The sequence below is a fragment of the Ctenopharyngodon idella genome, chromosome 19 (assembly GCF_019924925.1).
Source record: "Ctenopharyngodon idella isolate HZGC_01 chromosome 19, HZGC01, whole genome shotgun sequence".
Classification (NCBI taxonomy): Eukaryota; Metazoa; Chordata; class Actinopteri; order Cypriniformes; family Xenocyprididae; genus Ctenopharyngodon; species Ctenopharyngodon idella.
This window is the reverse complement of record NC_067238.1, coordinates 32297815-32310836: the sequence shown is the minus strand read 5'-3', so window position 1 is coordinate 32310836 and position 13022 is coordinate 32297815. Positions and strand designations below refer to the sequence as shown.

Sequence of the window (13022 nt, the reverse complement as noted above, 5' to 3'; positions counted from 1 at the left end):
CCAAGTCTTACAGTGCTGATGGACTGTTGACATTTTTGCAGATTTATTAAAAAAGAAAAACTGAAATATCACATGGTCCTAAGTATTCAGACCCTTTGCTCAGTATTTAGTAGAAGCACCCTTTTGATCTAATACAGCCATGAGTCTTTTTGGGAAAGATGCAACAAGTTTTTCACACCTGGATTTGGGGATCCTCTGCCATTCCTCCTTGCAGTGGCTGCAATATAACGAAGAGTGAAAAATTTAAGGGGATACTTTCCGTACCCACTGTAAATGACATTTTCATTTTTGGGTGAACTAACCCTTTAAAGCTGCACTATAACTAATTTTGACTTTCAACCATTTGGAGACCACTGAAGTCCACTATTAGGAGAATAATCCTGGAATGTTTTCATCAAAAACCTTAATTTCTTTTCGACTGAAGAAAGAAAGACATGAACATCTTGGATGACATGGGGGTGAATAAATTATCAGGAAAATTTTATTTGAAAGTGGACTAATCCTTTAATGTTTCTGTCTTGTATACCAGGAAAAGCGTTTCAATTTTAATGATACTGTATAACATTATTATATTGATCAGGACATACTGTTGAACCGTACCCGAATACAACTCAAATCCTTATAGTTTTTGGGGTTAAGAACTTATTGTTAAGGGTTTGTCAGTTCATTTGCATTGTCAGATCATAATGTACAGCATAAGAGGGTGGTCACCAAACTTTCTGAGCCCAATATCCTTGTCTACAGCCCTGATGAAAGGCAAGATCTACCTATTGAAGAGTTGAGAGAAAAAGACAGCCCAGACTGTACTTCCAACTTGAGGCATTTTATGTAGGCTAATTGTATTTGAATGACATGAAATGCTTTACTTCACCAATCCGATTCTCAGTACTCAATACTGCCACTTTTTTGCTGGATCGGGTATTACTCTGTAACGATCAGTCCTCTGAAGGCGAGTTGATAAACCCAAGTGCAGTTTATTATAACAAAGTGGACAAACAAACAAAGCAACCACTTGACCTGAACATGAGCAGACTTGACAATGAGCAGACTTGACCTGAACAGACTTTACTTGAACACTCACAGACAGCAGGGTTACATTAACAATACACCACCAAGTAACATGGGGAAGACAATGGCTTTAAATACAAGAACTAAGTGAACACATGACTAAGACAACCAATGAGCAAGTGACACAAGGAACAAGGGAACCAATGACAGAACAGAACTGAAAACCACATGACCATAAACAACCAATCAGAACATGACACATAAGCTAAGGGAGAACATGAGGAGCAAGGGAAGCATGGCACAAACAAGCAACAAGAATAAAACTACAAAATAAGACAAGAACCATGACACCCAAAACAAGACATTACAGACCCCCCCCCTCTGAGGGCGGCTCCCGAAGCCCAACATTAACCAAAACAAGGCATTAAGTCCAGGAGAGTGGTGGAGTGGAGGCGGTTTTGGGGGAGGGATGGTGGGCCAGGCCCGTGCAGGGAGACAGGACCTGGACCGCGGTATGACAATGGCGGGCCTGGGTTATGGAGTAGAGGCAGACCAGGTCCGTGGAGCGTGGGAGGACCTGAGCCGTAGAGCATGGGCAGACTTGGACCTTGGGCCAGTGGTGGGCCTGGATCGTGGTGCAGTGGCAGGCTGTGGAGCATTGGTGGGACTAGACCATGGAGCAGTGGTCCAGTGTAGTCCAGTGTCAGCTCCAGCCCCTGAGCCCAGTCCAGTGTCAGCTCCAGCCCCTGAGCCCAGTCCAGTGTCAGCTCCAGCCCCTGAGCCCAGTCCAGTGTCAGCTCCAGCCCCTGAGCCCAGTCCAGTGTCGGCTCCAGCCCCTGAGCCCAGTCCAGTGTCGACTCCAGCCCCTGAGCCCAGTTCGGTGTCTGTTCCAGAGAGTGAGAACCCTCAGTCTGTCTCAGAGACTGAAAACCCAGAGTGGTTGTACTATCAAACAAAACAGCTCAAAATCATTAAATGTATCTCTTTCATGTATTCCTTTGCTTGTATATTATACATTCGCTAGAATAGTTCAAACTGGCAAGCCTTAAAACACTGACGAACTGACCAAATCGAAAATAATCTGGTCTGATATAATGCAGGGCTCGTCTGCTACAATGTATGATCGAATTAGTTTACAACAGTGAAGAACTTACCCATAAACTGTGTAAGACGTCGTCCGATCAATATTTCCAGTTGACATAAACAAACAACTTGTGAAGTGTTCTTTGTAACATTATTTGTCATTTGACTGGGCTGAAAACAAGATGATTTCTTATCCGGCTCCCTCCAGTGGACTGTACTGCTCCTCTAGAGGGCACATTTTTGCTCTGTCAATGTAAGTCTATGGAAAAATTGAGTTTTGATAAATTATTATTTGAAAACTGTAAGTCTGATCAGTCTGAAAAGATATAGCGCACAACTACACATCAGGGCCCATGTCTGTGGAGAGTTTGGTGCTTGTAGCATTAAAGTAGCACAAATGAATACAATAGAATAAAGATACAAATTAAACAAACAAGTTCTTCATGTCTAGCAGTAGTATTCAGGTACAAAATACTATAATGCGTAAATTAAATATAGGTTCATCCTTGTTAAAGCTAAAAAAGTTATTCAGTCAAGAGCAGATTTTTACATTTTATTTGAACTAAAATTTTAGTTCACTACAACAGTATTATTATAAAGTTTTACCAAATTGTAAAACAAGGAACCCAAACTTCAACAGGTGACATCAGGTGACCAACAGGTGACAAAATTGGAGAAAAACAAAAACCTTGGGAGAAACCAGGCTTAGTCGGTGGGCCAGTTCTCCTCTGGCCAACAAGCACATAACACAAGACACTTATCTCGATGAATAATTAGCAAGCTTTGATGGAAAATAAAAGTTAAAAATAGAGCATACTCAGCAAAGGCATTTAAAATCCAAAGAACGGAGGCAGGTTAGTCACATTACACTAATTTTACTGTAAGTCATGGGGTTCTTCTATACTACTTTATCATTACAATCAATATATGTGTTTCTTTGTTTAAATGCGGATGAGAAATTGAAAATTATTCCTTCATGTGCTGAGATGAGGTGATGTGTTGTTATGTCTTATATCAGGATGGCCATACGAGTGATTTTGTTTCTAACACTTACTGGACTGTGCGTCGCTGATTCCAAAGGTACGTTTAGAATAATACAAGTAAAAATGCCTGGATTTAAAAATCTGTAATCATTGTGTATCATTACATATAAATCAGATTTATTAAAATTATAGGCTGAAATGTTACTTGAAAACTTGTGATTTCTTTATATTTATTTGTATTACTTTGAACCTGTCTTATCCTTTTTTTTTTTATCGATTTATCATATTGAACAGGGAATCTAGCTCTTAATGCCGAGGCTGTGCAGTCCTCCACATACCCACTAGGAGATGCTGAACATGCAGTAGATGGAGACAGAGATTCAAATTACAGGAAGGGCTCATGCTCTCACACTAAAGCTGAGTTTAATCCATGGTGGAGAGTTGATCTTGGAAATGTCTACAGTGTAAGCAACGTTACCATCACTAATCGTGGAGACTGTTGCAGAGAGCGGCTTATGGGAGCTCAGATTCCTATTGGTAACAAGCTGGACAACAACGGAAACAACAATGCGCTGTAAGAAATGTTTCAATTGTTCTGTCATCTTCCCATGTTTATGATGTTCAATCTGGTTTAATAAAACAGGAGGCAAAATTGAACCTCCTCCACAAACCACTCAGAGAGCCACAGCCATGGAGATGTACTTTACTTGAACATATTTTATCTAGACTGTGATTAGACGTTTGTAAGTTTAGACCATTGTTTCTTGTAGCAATGCAATATAAAACATGAACAATAATTTGTATTGTGAAGAGTGCTGTACAAAACCATTTGATTTCAATACAGTTGAATTGAATTTGTTAGACATATGCCTCTGGTTTTCATTTTAACACTGTTCTTTATGTATTTGCAGGGTTGCAACTCTTCTCACTGTTCTTAATGGCACAGAAACATTTGTGTTTGAACCTGTTAATGGTCGATACGTCAACATTTTTTTTACCTGGGAATGATGAAATCCTTACTCTGTGTGAAGTCGAGGTGTTTGCAGGTAAGTGACAGAGATACAAGAAAACTCTTTGATAGAATTTGCTGATGTACTTATTAATGTGTGTATAACTGTTATTATTTTATTAACAGATAAGTACACACCACTGTTCATTTGTGTTCCAATTAAGTGTTCTTCATTACTTTGAATTTTTTTTGTCAGTAACACATATATAATATTCTTACTGAACATTTGGTAACCAGTATGGGATAATGTACATCAAGACAGTTGTTATCGCAAAATAAACCCCGATAGGGTGATTATTACATGGTTACTAGCACAAAATATTGATTTGAGTTTAAATATTTTATTAGCTCACTTGTAATAAACGCAAAGCTTCTGTGAAGAAGACAAATGAACAAGTTCAAACAAGACAAACATTTAGAAGAATCATGAAACACAGGATGTGATGGTAAACTGTCCTTTGTGCCAATGGGTGGTATGCACATGAGGTTTGCCTTGATGTTGAGAGTGGCGTGAGAGCTGTATCTCAAACGTGGGAAAGCTGTAAATTTGGGACACCTCATCAGAGCGGTAAATTTTGGGATACATCATCAGTAGTGTACCTTTGAATCAGGGGGTGTTTCGGCCTTTTAACACTAGACACCCTCATCAAAGGTGGCCAGCTACAGGGTGATCAAACCTGAGTCCCATGTCCAATCATGAGAATTGCCTGGTTGTTTAAATGGCGCAGCCCACGGGACTATGCAAGGCAGGGGGCGTCCTCTTCCCTGAGTCAAGCCTAGAACTGACCGCATACCTTTCACCTTCTCCTGGAGGGTTGTAACCTGGGTTCTCAAGCGGAGTATGGGGTAGGGGGATTTTAGTGAGCGGGTCATGTTGATGCTCTTTGAACCCAACAAGGGTCCTTCCTCTTAATCCATATCCACTGGCTGCTTCTTTCGGCTGCTTCAGAGACTGATCTAATTGTCTGTCGCAGAGCCTGTCCATAGATGCCTAGGTCTTTCAGCAATCTGATGGTGGACGAAGCCACAAAACCTCTGCATCCCACTTCACACGGATAGACTTTAGCTTTCCATCCTCGTTGTTGAGCATCTGCTGCCAGTTTTATGTAGCACAGTTTCTTGCGCTCATAGGCCTCTTCTGTTGAACTCTCCCATGGGACTGTGAGCTCTATGATGTAAACAGACTTCAATGAAGAGGACCAGAGTATCAAGTCTGGTCTAAGGGTGGTAACTGCAATCTTGGGTGGAAAGATTAGTTGCTGGCCAATATCGACTAGCATCTTCCAATCCCAGGCCATAGCTAGTTGTCCAGCTTCTGATTTGGTAGGAGGATAGTTGGGCTTTTCCTGTCCCTCTCGGATGAAGGTTGGGGCTGTGATGGAATTGGTTGCTCTCAGGGACAAGGAGTTAGTGGTATTCCTCTTGTCTTACAACCAGTCAAGATATGTTTGAGAGTCGCTGGAGTTGGGCAGAGGGCACAGGTTGGGTCCTCGCCATACCACTGGTGGAGGTTGTTTTGAGATGGGAGCACATCATAGGTGGCTCTGATGATGAAGCTGATGTTAATTGCCTCCATTTCCCAGAGCTCTCTCCAACTGTTAGAAAAATAAATATAATAAACACAGTCAAATCAATATTTTGTGTACGGTTATTTAATTATGTCATCCGGTATTGCTCTCTTTTGTTTCATACAAATGCAGCTGCTGCCATTTTGAGTCTATTGTTTTGTGCACTGCAATGGATTATAAGATAACTAATACGTACAATGTTAAATCAGTTTCATCTCAGATCAGTATCTCTAATCCCCATAATTATTTATGTGGCGAAATGCCGTGCAATATGTGGTATGACTGTACCGTATATCTTAAATGTCCATCTAGTTTGAACTTTCTGCAACTGCTCTTTCCGCGGAATCTTTGCGTTTAAAGATGTAATAAAATATTTCGACTCAATCAATCAATATTTCATGTCAATCAATAATCGATCAATATTTCATGTCTAATTATTTACTTATGTGGCAAGTAGCCATGTAATCGCAGAATAAGCCCCTAGAGGCTGGTCACCCTATTGGGGTTTATTCTGCGATAACAACCGGCTGGATGTACATTATTCCTTACATATCAGACCCCAGATTGTTGCAACTGACCAATCAGAATCAAGTGTTCCAGAGAGCCATGTAACAATCATTTGGATTACAAAAAAAAGTTATTGTTTATTTTATGTTAAATAGAGAATCTTGGAGCCACAGCTGTCCAGTCTTCCACACATGACATAGGAGCTGCTCAAAATGCTGTCAATGGCAACAAGGATTCAATTCAATTTTCAGTCTTGGGTCATGCAGTCATACTAAAGCAGACAAGGACCCCTGGTGGAGAGTTGACTTGCTGGAAGTCTTTGAGATAACCAGGGTTGTCATCACTTGTCAGCATCCTACCTCCTGTAGTTTGTCTCCGTGCCTCTAGAGGTCCCCTGTGTTCCCCTCTGCCTTAGTTCTTCCACGTGGGTCCTTGTTAGCATTATCCAGGTCACCTGTGCCTTGTTTCTCCTAGGGTATTTTAGTTGTGTTTTTTCCCTTGTTCCTCACTTTGTTTTTGAGTCTTGGCTGCGTGCTTCCTGCTTTGTTCCTCCAAGTCCTTCCAAGCTATCTCAAGTAAGGTGTTCTGAGTTATTTGGTTATTAATGTTCTCTAGTTTTGTTTTCTCCCCTCGTGGAGTTTTTATTTTCCCATGTGGTTTTTCCATTATCTCTTATGTTATTAATACCTCTGTCTGAGAAGAACTTTTGTTGGATTTTTGCTTGAAAATACTTTTTTTTTTAATTAAATCTACATTGCCTGGAGTACTGCCTTGAGTGTTTCGTTTGGGTCCAACATTACAGTCTCTGTGGCCTTGTGGCAGATATCTCAACCACCACACCAGAGACCCGAGTTCTAGCCCGGCTTTTGACAGAAAAACCAAGACGCTCATGGACCCAGAGACACTCGGTTCCAAGGATCTGTTGGCAGTGATTGCTCAACACGAGGCATCTTTTCAGCGCCATGAAGCCGTTCTCAGCCGACAAGAAGAGCTAATGGCCAAACACTCTCAACTCCTGGCCGATGTGATGAGTTCCATCCGCCAGCTCTTTGAACGCCTCCCTGGTTCTTCACCTTCCTCTGTATCACCTCAGAGTGGCGACAGGCCTTCTCCTGTGGTGGAGCCCCGACTACCACCTCCAAAAACCTTTGCTGGAGATCCCAGTTCCTGCCAGGGTTTCCTCACCCAGTGCTCCCTCACCTTCGAGCTCCAACCCTCAAGTTTTCCCACAGACCGCTCCAAGATTGCTTACATTATTACCCTTCTCTCTGACAAGGCGCTCTCTTGGGCCTCCGCAGTGTGGCAATCTCAGGGTGCCTGTTGTGAGTCCTACGCGGCATTTGTGGAAGAGTTCAAGCGAGTGTTTGATCATCCTGTCAGTGGTCGGGAGTCTTCCAAGCGCCTATTCACTCTCCGTCAGGGTTCCCGTAGCACGGCAGATTTCGCCATTGAGTTTCGGACCATAGCGGCAAAGAGCGGATGGAACGATGAGGCACTGAGGGTCTGCTTTCAGGGAGGGTTGTCTGAGCCCCTTCAAGATGAGTTAGCCACTCGAGAACCAGCTGAGGATCTCGAGTCCCTCATAGCAATGGCCATCCGCCTAGACAATCGCCTGAGAGAGCGGAGGGCGGCTCGCCGCAAGGAGTCTCAGTCCCAAGTTCCTCTGAGCAGGTCTGTTTCTCCAGTTTGTATTCCTTCGTCCAGGGCTTCCCCAGCTCCTGAACAGCTCCATGATTCCCCGGAGGACATGCAGTTGGGCCGTTCCAGGCTTTCTCCCAACAAGAGGGAACGTCGCATGAGGGAGCGTCGTTGCCTTTACTGCGGTGCTTCCGGCCACTTCCGCTCCACTTGCCCCGAGCTTTCGGGAAACGCCTGTCTCCGCCCAGCAACAGGAGGGCTGTGATGGGGAAGATTAGAGCTCCTCCTGCTAACGCCGTCCTAGCTGTTCCAGCCACCTTGTCCTGGGAGGGCCACCAGCATCTGGTCCAGGCTATGATCGATTCTGGTGCCGCAGGCGACTTCCTGGATCTAACCTTTGCTAAGGAACTTAAGATCCCTACCCAACTTCTTCCTCACCCCCAGGCAGTTACCGCTTTGGATGGCAGACCTCTGGAACCGGGCAAAGTAACAGAGGCCACTCAGTCCCTGCAACTTACTATCTGTCAACACCAGCAGGAGGAGACCTTCTATCTTATTGACTCCCCCGAGTACCCTATTATCCTGGGTCATCCTTGGCTGCGAAGACATAATCCCCATATCGACTGGCTCACTAGCACCATTCTAAGCTGGGGTTCCACTTGCCAACTCACCTGTCTACGTCAGAGTCCCCCAGCCCCTAGTTCTGAGTTTCAAGAGTCTGTCGACCTGTCCCAAGTCCCTAGTGTTTATCATCAGTTCAAGGCAGTGTTCAGCAAGTCCCAGGCTACCTCCTTACCACCTCACCGCACTTACGACTGTGCTATTGATCTGCTCCCTGGCTCCTGCCCTCCCAGGGGTCGGATCTTCTCCTTATCTCCCCCCGAGCGCTCGGCTATGGATACCTACATTAAGGAGTCCGTGGCAGCTGGCATCATCCGTGCCTCTACTTCCCCGGCTGGGGTGGGTTTCTTCTTTGTTGAGAAGAAAGACGGGGGTCTTAGGCCTTGTATTGATTACCAGGGCCTCAACAAGATCACGGTTAGGAATCGATACCCCCTACCTCTCATGGCCACGGCTTTTGAGCTGCTTCAAGGGGCTTCCATTTTTACTAAACTGGATCTCCGCAATGCTTACCATCTTGTGCGTATCCGGCAGGGGGACGAATGGAAGACTGCCTTCAACACCCCCACGGGCCACTATGAGTACCTTGTGATGCCGTTCGGGCTCACCAATTCCCCCGCAGTGTTCCAAGCACTGATTAATGATGTTCTCCAGGACCTGCTTAATCAATTCGTCTTTGTATACCTTGACAATATCCTCATTTTCTCAAGGTCACTGGAGGAGCATGAGGGGCATGTTAGCAGGGTTCTCCAGAGACTCCTTGACAATCATCTCTATGTAAAGCCCGAGAAGTGTGATTTTCATGTTACCCAGGCTCAGTTTCTCGGGTTCATCGTCACTCCTGGCCACCTGGAGATGGACCCTAAGAAGGTTGAGGCGGTTCACAACTGGCCCATACCTGCCACAGTCAAGGAGGTTCAACGTTTCATTGGCTTTGCGAACTTCTATAGGAGGTTCATTAAGAATTTCAGCTCTGTGGTGGCCCCCCTTGACGGCGCTTACCAAGGGAGGAGGAGCCAAGATTCACTGGGGTCCAGAGGCAGCAGGGGCTTTCGAGGATCTCAAGCGCCGCTTCACTTCCGCTCCCATTCTTTTGATCCCTGACCCAGAAAAACCTTTCGTGGTGGAGGTGGACGCCTCAGAGGTGGGGGTAGGGGCCATCCTATCTCAGAGGGGTGAGGATGGAAAATTACACCCTTGCGCCTTCATTTCCCGCCGCCTGTCGGATGCTGAGCGCAACTACCACGTGGGGGATCGTGAATTGCTCGCGGTAAAACTTGCCTTGGAGGAGTGGTGCCACTGGCTCGAGGGGGCTCTGCACCCTTTCCAGGTTCTCACAGACCACAAGAACCTAGAATATCTCCAGCAGGCTAAGCGGTTGAACACTCGGCAAGCTCGATGGTCTCTGTTTTTTTTAATCGATTCCAGTTTCTCCTATCTTACAGACCCGGCACCAAGAATGTCAAGCCGGATGCCTTGTCTCGAGTCTACTCTCCCGAGACACAAGAGAAGCCTTTGACATCGATTATTCCGAGGTCTAGGATTGTCGCGCCCCTTCAGTGGGAACTGGAAAGGGTGGTGCGAGAGGCCCTTGCCCGTGAGCCCGATCCAGGAGGTGGTCCCGCTGGATGCCTGTTCGTTCCTCTATCTGCCCGGGCCCAGGTCTTGCAGTGGGGTCATGAGTCTCCCTTGACTTGCCATCTAGGAACTGCTCGCACACTTGACTTCCTCCAGCGGCGGTTTTGGTGGCCGTCCATCAAGAATGACGTTAAGGTCTATGTGGAGGCGTGCCCCGTGAGCAATCAAGGAAAGTCTACACATCAGCGTCCTCAGGGACTGCTCCGTCCCTTACCTGTCCCCCGCAGGCCATGGTCGCACCTTTCTTTGGACTTTGTTATGGGACTCCCACCATCCCAGGGCAACACAGTCATCCTGGTGGTTGTAGACCGGTTCTCTAAGGCTGCCTGGTTCATTCCCCTGCCCAAGCTGCCTTCGGCCAAGGAGACTGCAGAGCTCCTCATGAACCATGTCTTCCGGATATTCGGTATTCCCCTGGACATTGTCTCCGACCGAGGTCCCCAGTTCTCGTCCCGGTTCTGGGGAGCCTTCTGCAGGCTTATTGGGGCCACAGCCAGCCTATCATCTGGGTTCCATCCAGAGTCTAATGGCCAGACGGAACGGATTAATCAGGATCTGGAGACCACTCTGCGGTGTATGGCGGCCAGTAATCCCACGTCTTGGGCCACCTATATCATTTGGGCTGAATATGCCCACAACACCCTCCAGTCCTCGGCCACTGGACTATCCCCCTTTGAATGCCAGTTTGGATATACCGCCCCATTATTCCCAGAGGAAGAGGCGCAAGTTGGTGTTGGTGTTCCCTCAGCCCAGCGCTTTGTCCAACGCTGTCGGCTAACATGGAGGAAGGCTAGGCATACCCTCCTTCGGACCTCCCAGAGATACCAAAGTCAGGCTAATCGCCGCCGCCGGACAGCCCCTAATTTCCGAGCCGGTCAAAGAGTTTGGCTAGCTACGAAGAACCTGCCCCTCCGGGTCGAGTCCAAGAAACTTTCCCAGAAATACATTGGCCCTTTTCGCATAGCAAGGAAAGTTAATCCTGTTTCTTATCGTTTATTTCTCCCTCGTTCCCTTAGAATTAACCCCACGTTTCATGTCTCATTACTAAAACCTGTCTTGTCTTCTCCCTTTGCCCCCCCACACAGACCCCCTCCACCTCCCAGGATCATCAACGGCCAGCCAGCCTACACGGTACACCGGATACTGGTGGACTGGGAGGGCTACGGGCCAGAGGAGCGCTCCTGGGTTCCAGCCAAAGACATCCTGGACCCAAGTTTGATTTGAGAGTTTCGCACCCGGAGGCCGGGGTGTTCTGGAAGGAACGTCAGGAGCCGTTCCTAGAGGAGGGGGTCCTGTCAGCATCCTACCTCCTGTACTTTGTCTCCGTGCCTCTAGAGGTCCCCTGTGTTCCCCTCTGCCTTAGTTCTTCCACGTGGGTCCTTGTTAGCATTATCCAGGTCACCTGTGCCTTGTTTCTCCTAGGGTATTTTAGTTGTGTTTTTTCCCCTGGTTCCTCACTTGGTTTTTGAGTCTTGGCTGCGTGCTTCCTGCTTTGTTCCTCCAAGTCCTTCCAAGCTATCTCAAGTAAGGTGTTCTGAGTTATTTGGTTATTAATGTTCTCTAGTTTTGTTTTCTCCCCTCGTGGAGTTTTTATTTTCCCATGTGGTTTTTCCATTATCTCTTATGTTATTAATACCTCCGTCTGAGAAGAACTTTTGTTGGATTTTTGCCTTGAGTGTTTCGTTTGGGTCCAACATTACAGTCTCTGTGGCCTTGTGGCAGGTATCTCAACCACCACACCAGAGACCCGAGTTCTAGCCTGGCTTGTGACATCACTATTCTTGGAGATTGTTGTGCAGAGAGAATAAATGGTGCTCAGATCCGTATCGGCAACAGCCTGGAAAATAATGGCAACAATAATGAGCTGTAAGTATTGTCTCTCACTTGATACTTACACAAATGGTTAGAAAATGAGTAAATAAGATAAAATTACGTTGAATAAATCCTTTTAAAACAAACATGCCTTTGACAGAAGTATATTTAATATGCTTCATGCCGTTTTGATACGCCCCTCTCTATTTCTCTGTTACTGTGTTTCTTCACAGGGCTGCGACTGTTGTGTCCATCCCACTTGGAGACACAAAAACATTTGAGTTTAAGCCTATTAAGGAGCGATATGTCAACAATATTATTCCTGGTCGCAGTGAATATCTCACACTGTGTGAGGTTGAGGTGTTTGAAGGTGAGTGATAAAAGAAGAGAGACATGGTGTGTAGACATTTGTACTATATGTACTGTTTATACTATGTGTACATTGCCTTAATGATTTTTGTTCTGTTTTCATTGCCAAATACCAAACTACTGTTTTCTGAGCAATACTGATATTGCACCTTTTTCATTGTTTTTATTTTACCTGTGCACCTTTTATCCTTAAGATAAAAGATAAGTTTCAGTGCACAATCAGTAAAGGAATGAAATGGTTTTTAAAATGCACCTGATTCTTAACCCCAGTTTGATCCAGGGGGTTGTGTATTTACCCATCTTTGTTTATCTTTGCTTTCTACATGAATAAATTACTTCAGCATTGCATGTTGTATTTCATGATCAAAAAAGGCTCATTTAGATATTCACAATGAGGAGGAGGTGTAGTGTTACATAGCTACCCATCTAGTGTTGAGGAGCTGATAACAAAGTAAAGAAGAATACAATTTTTGGTAACACTTTATAATAACTGCCCGCTATGAATCATTAGTTAAGCATTAGTAAATAGTCGATTCATCATTTATACAACATTAATAGACATTAATAAGCAGTTTATAAATACAGCTATAAATGCTTTGTTGTTGATTTAGAAGCATATCTATAATGTTTAATAATTGTATTTTCATACTTTATTAATGATCAATTTATCATTTCTAAATTAATTATTACATTATCTACACAGCAGTTTATAGGAGTTGTCAGTTGTTCATAAGATCATTTAGAAAGTGTAAGTAAATGATTAACATACTATTTAAATGTACATTT

General features: G+C 44.9%; 1 protein-coding gene across 3 annotated transcripts in view; it reads left to right on the top strand.

Annotated features, from left to right (window-relative positions):
* The window catches only part of si:ch73-359m17.2 (uncharacterized protein LOC799904 homolog), a 119654-nt gene that overhangs the window by 19740 nt on the left and 86892 nt on the right, over nt 1-13022 (top strand). For 2 of the 3 annotated variants that reach the window (XM_051872559.1, XM_051872561.1), the window contains exon 1: nt 3089-3171. The exons of the other annotated variant lie outside the window; for it this stretch is intronic. In XM_051872559.1, the coding sequence (XP_051728519.1) occupies nt 3096-3171 (76 nt within the window). In that variant the 5' untranslated portion in view covers nt 3089-3095. Of the gene's footprint in view, nt 1-3088; nt 3172-13022 lie in introns of those variants that run through there. 3 annotated transcript variants of the gene reach the window in all.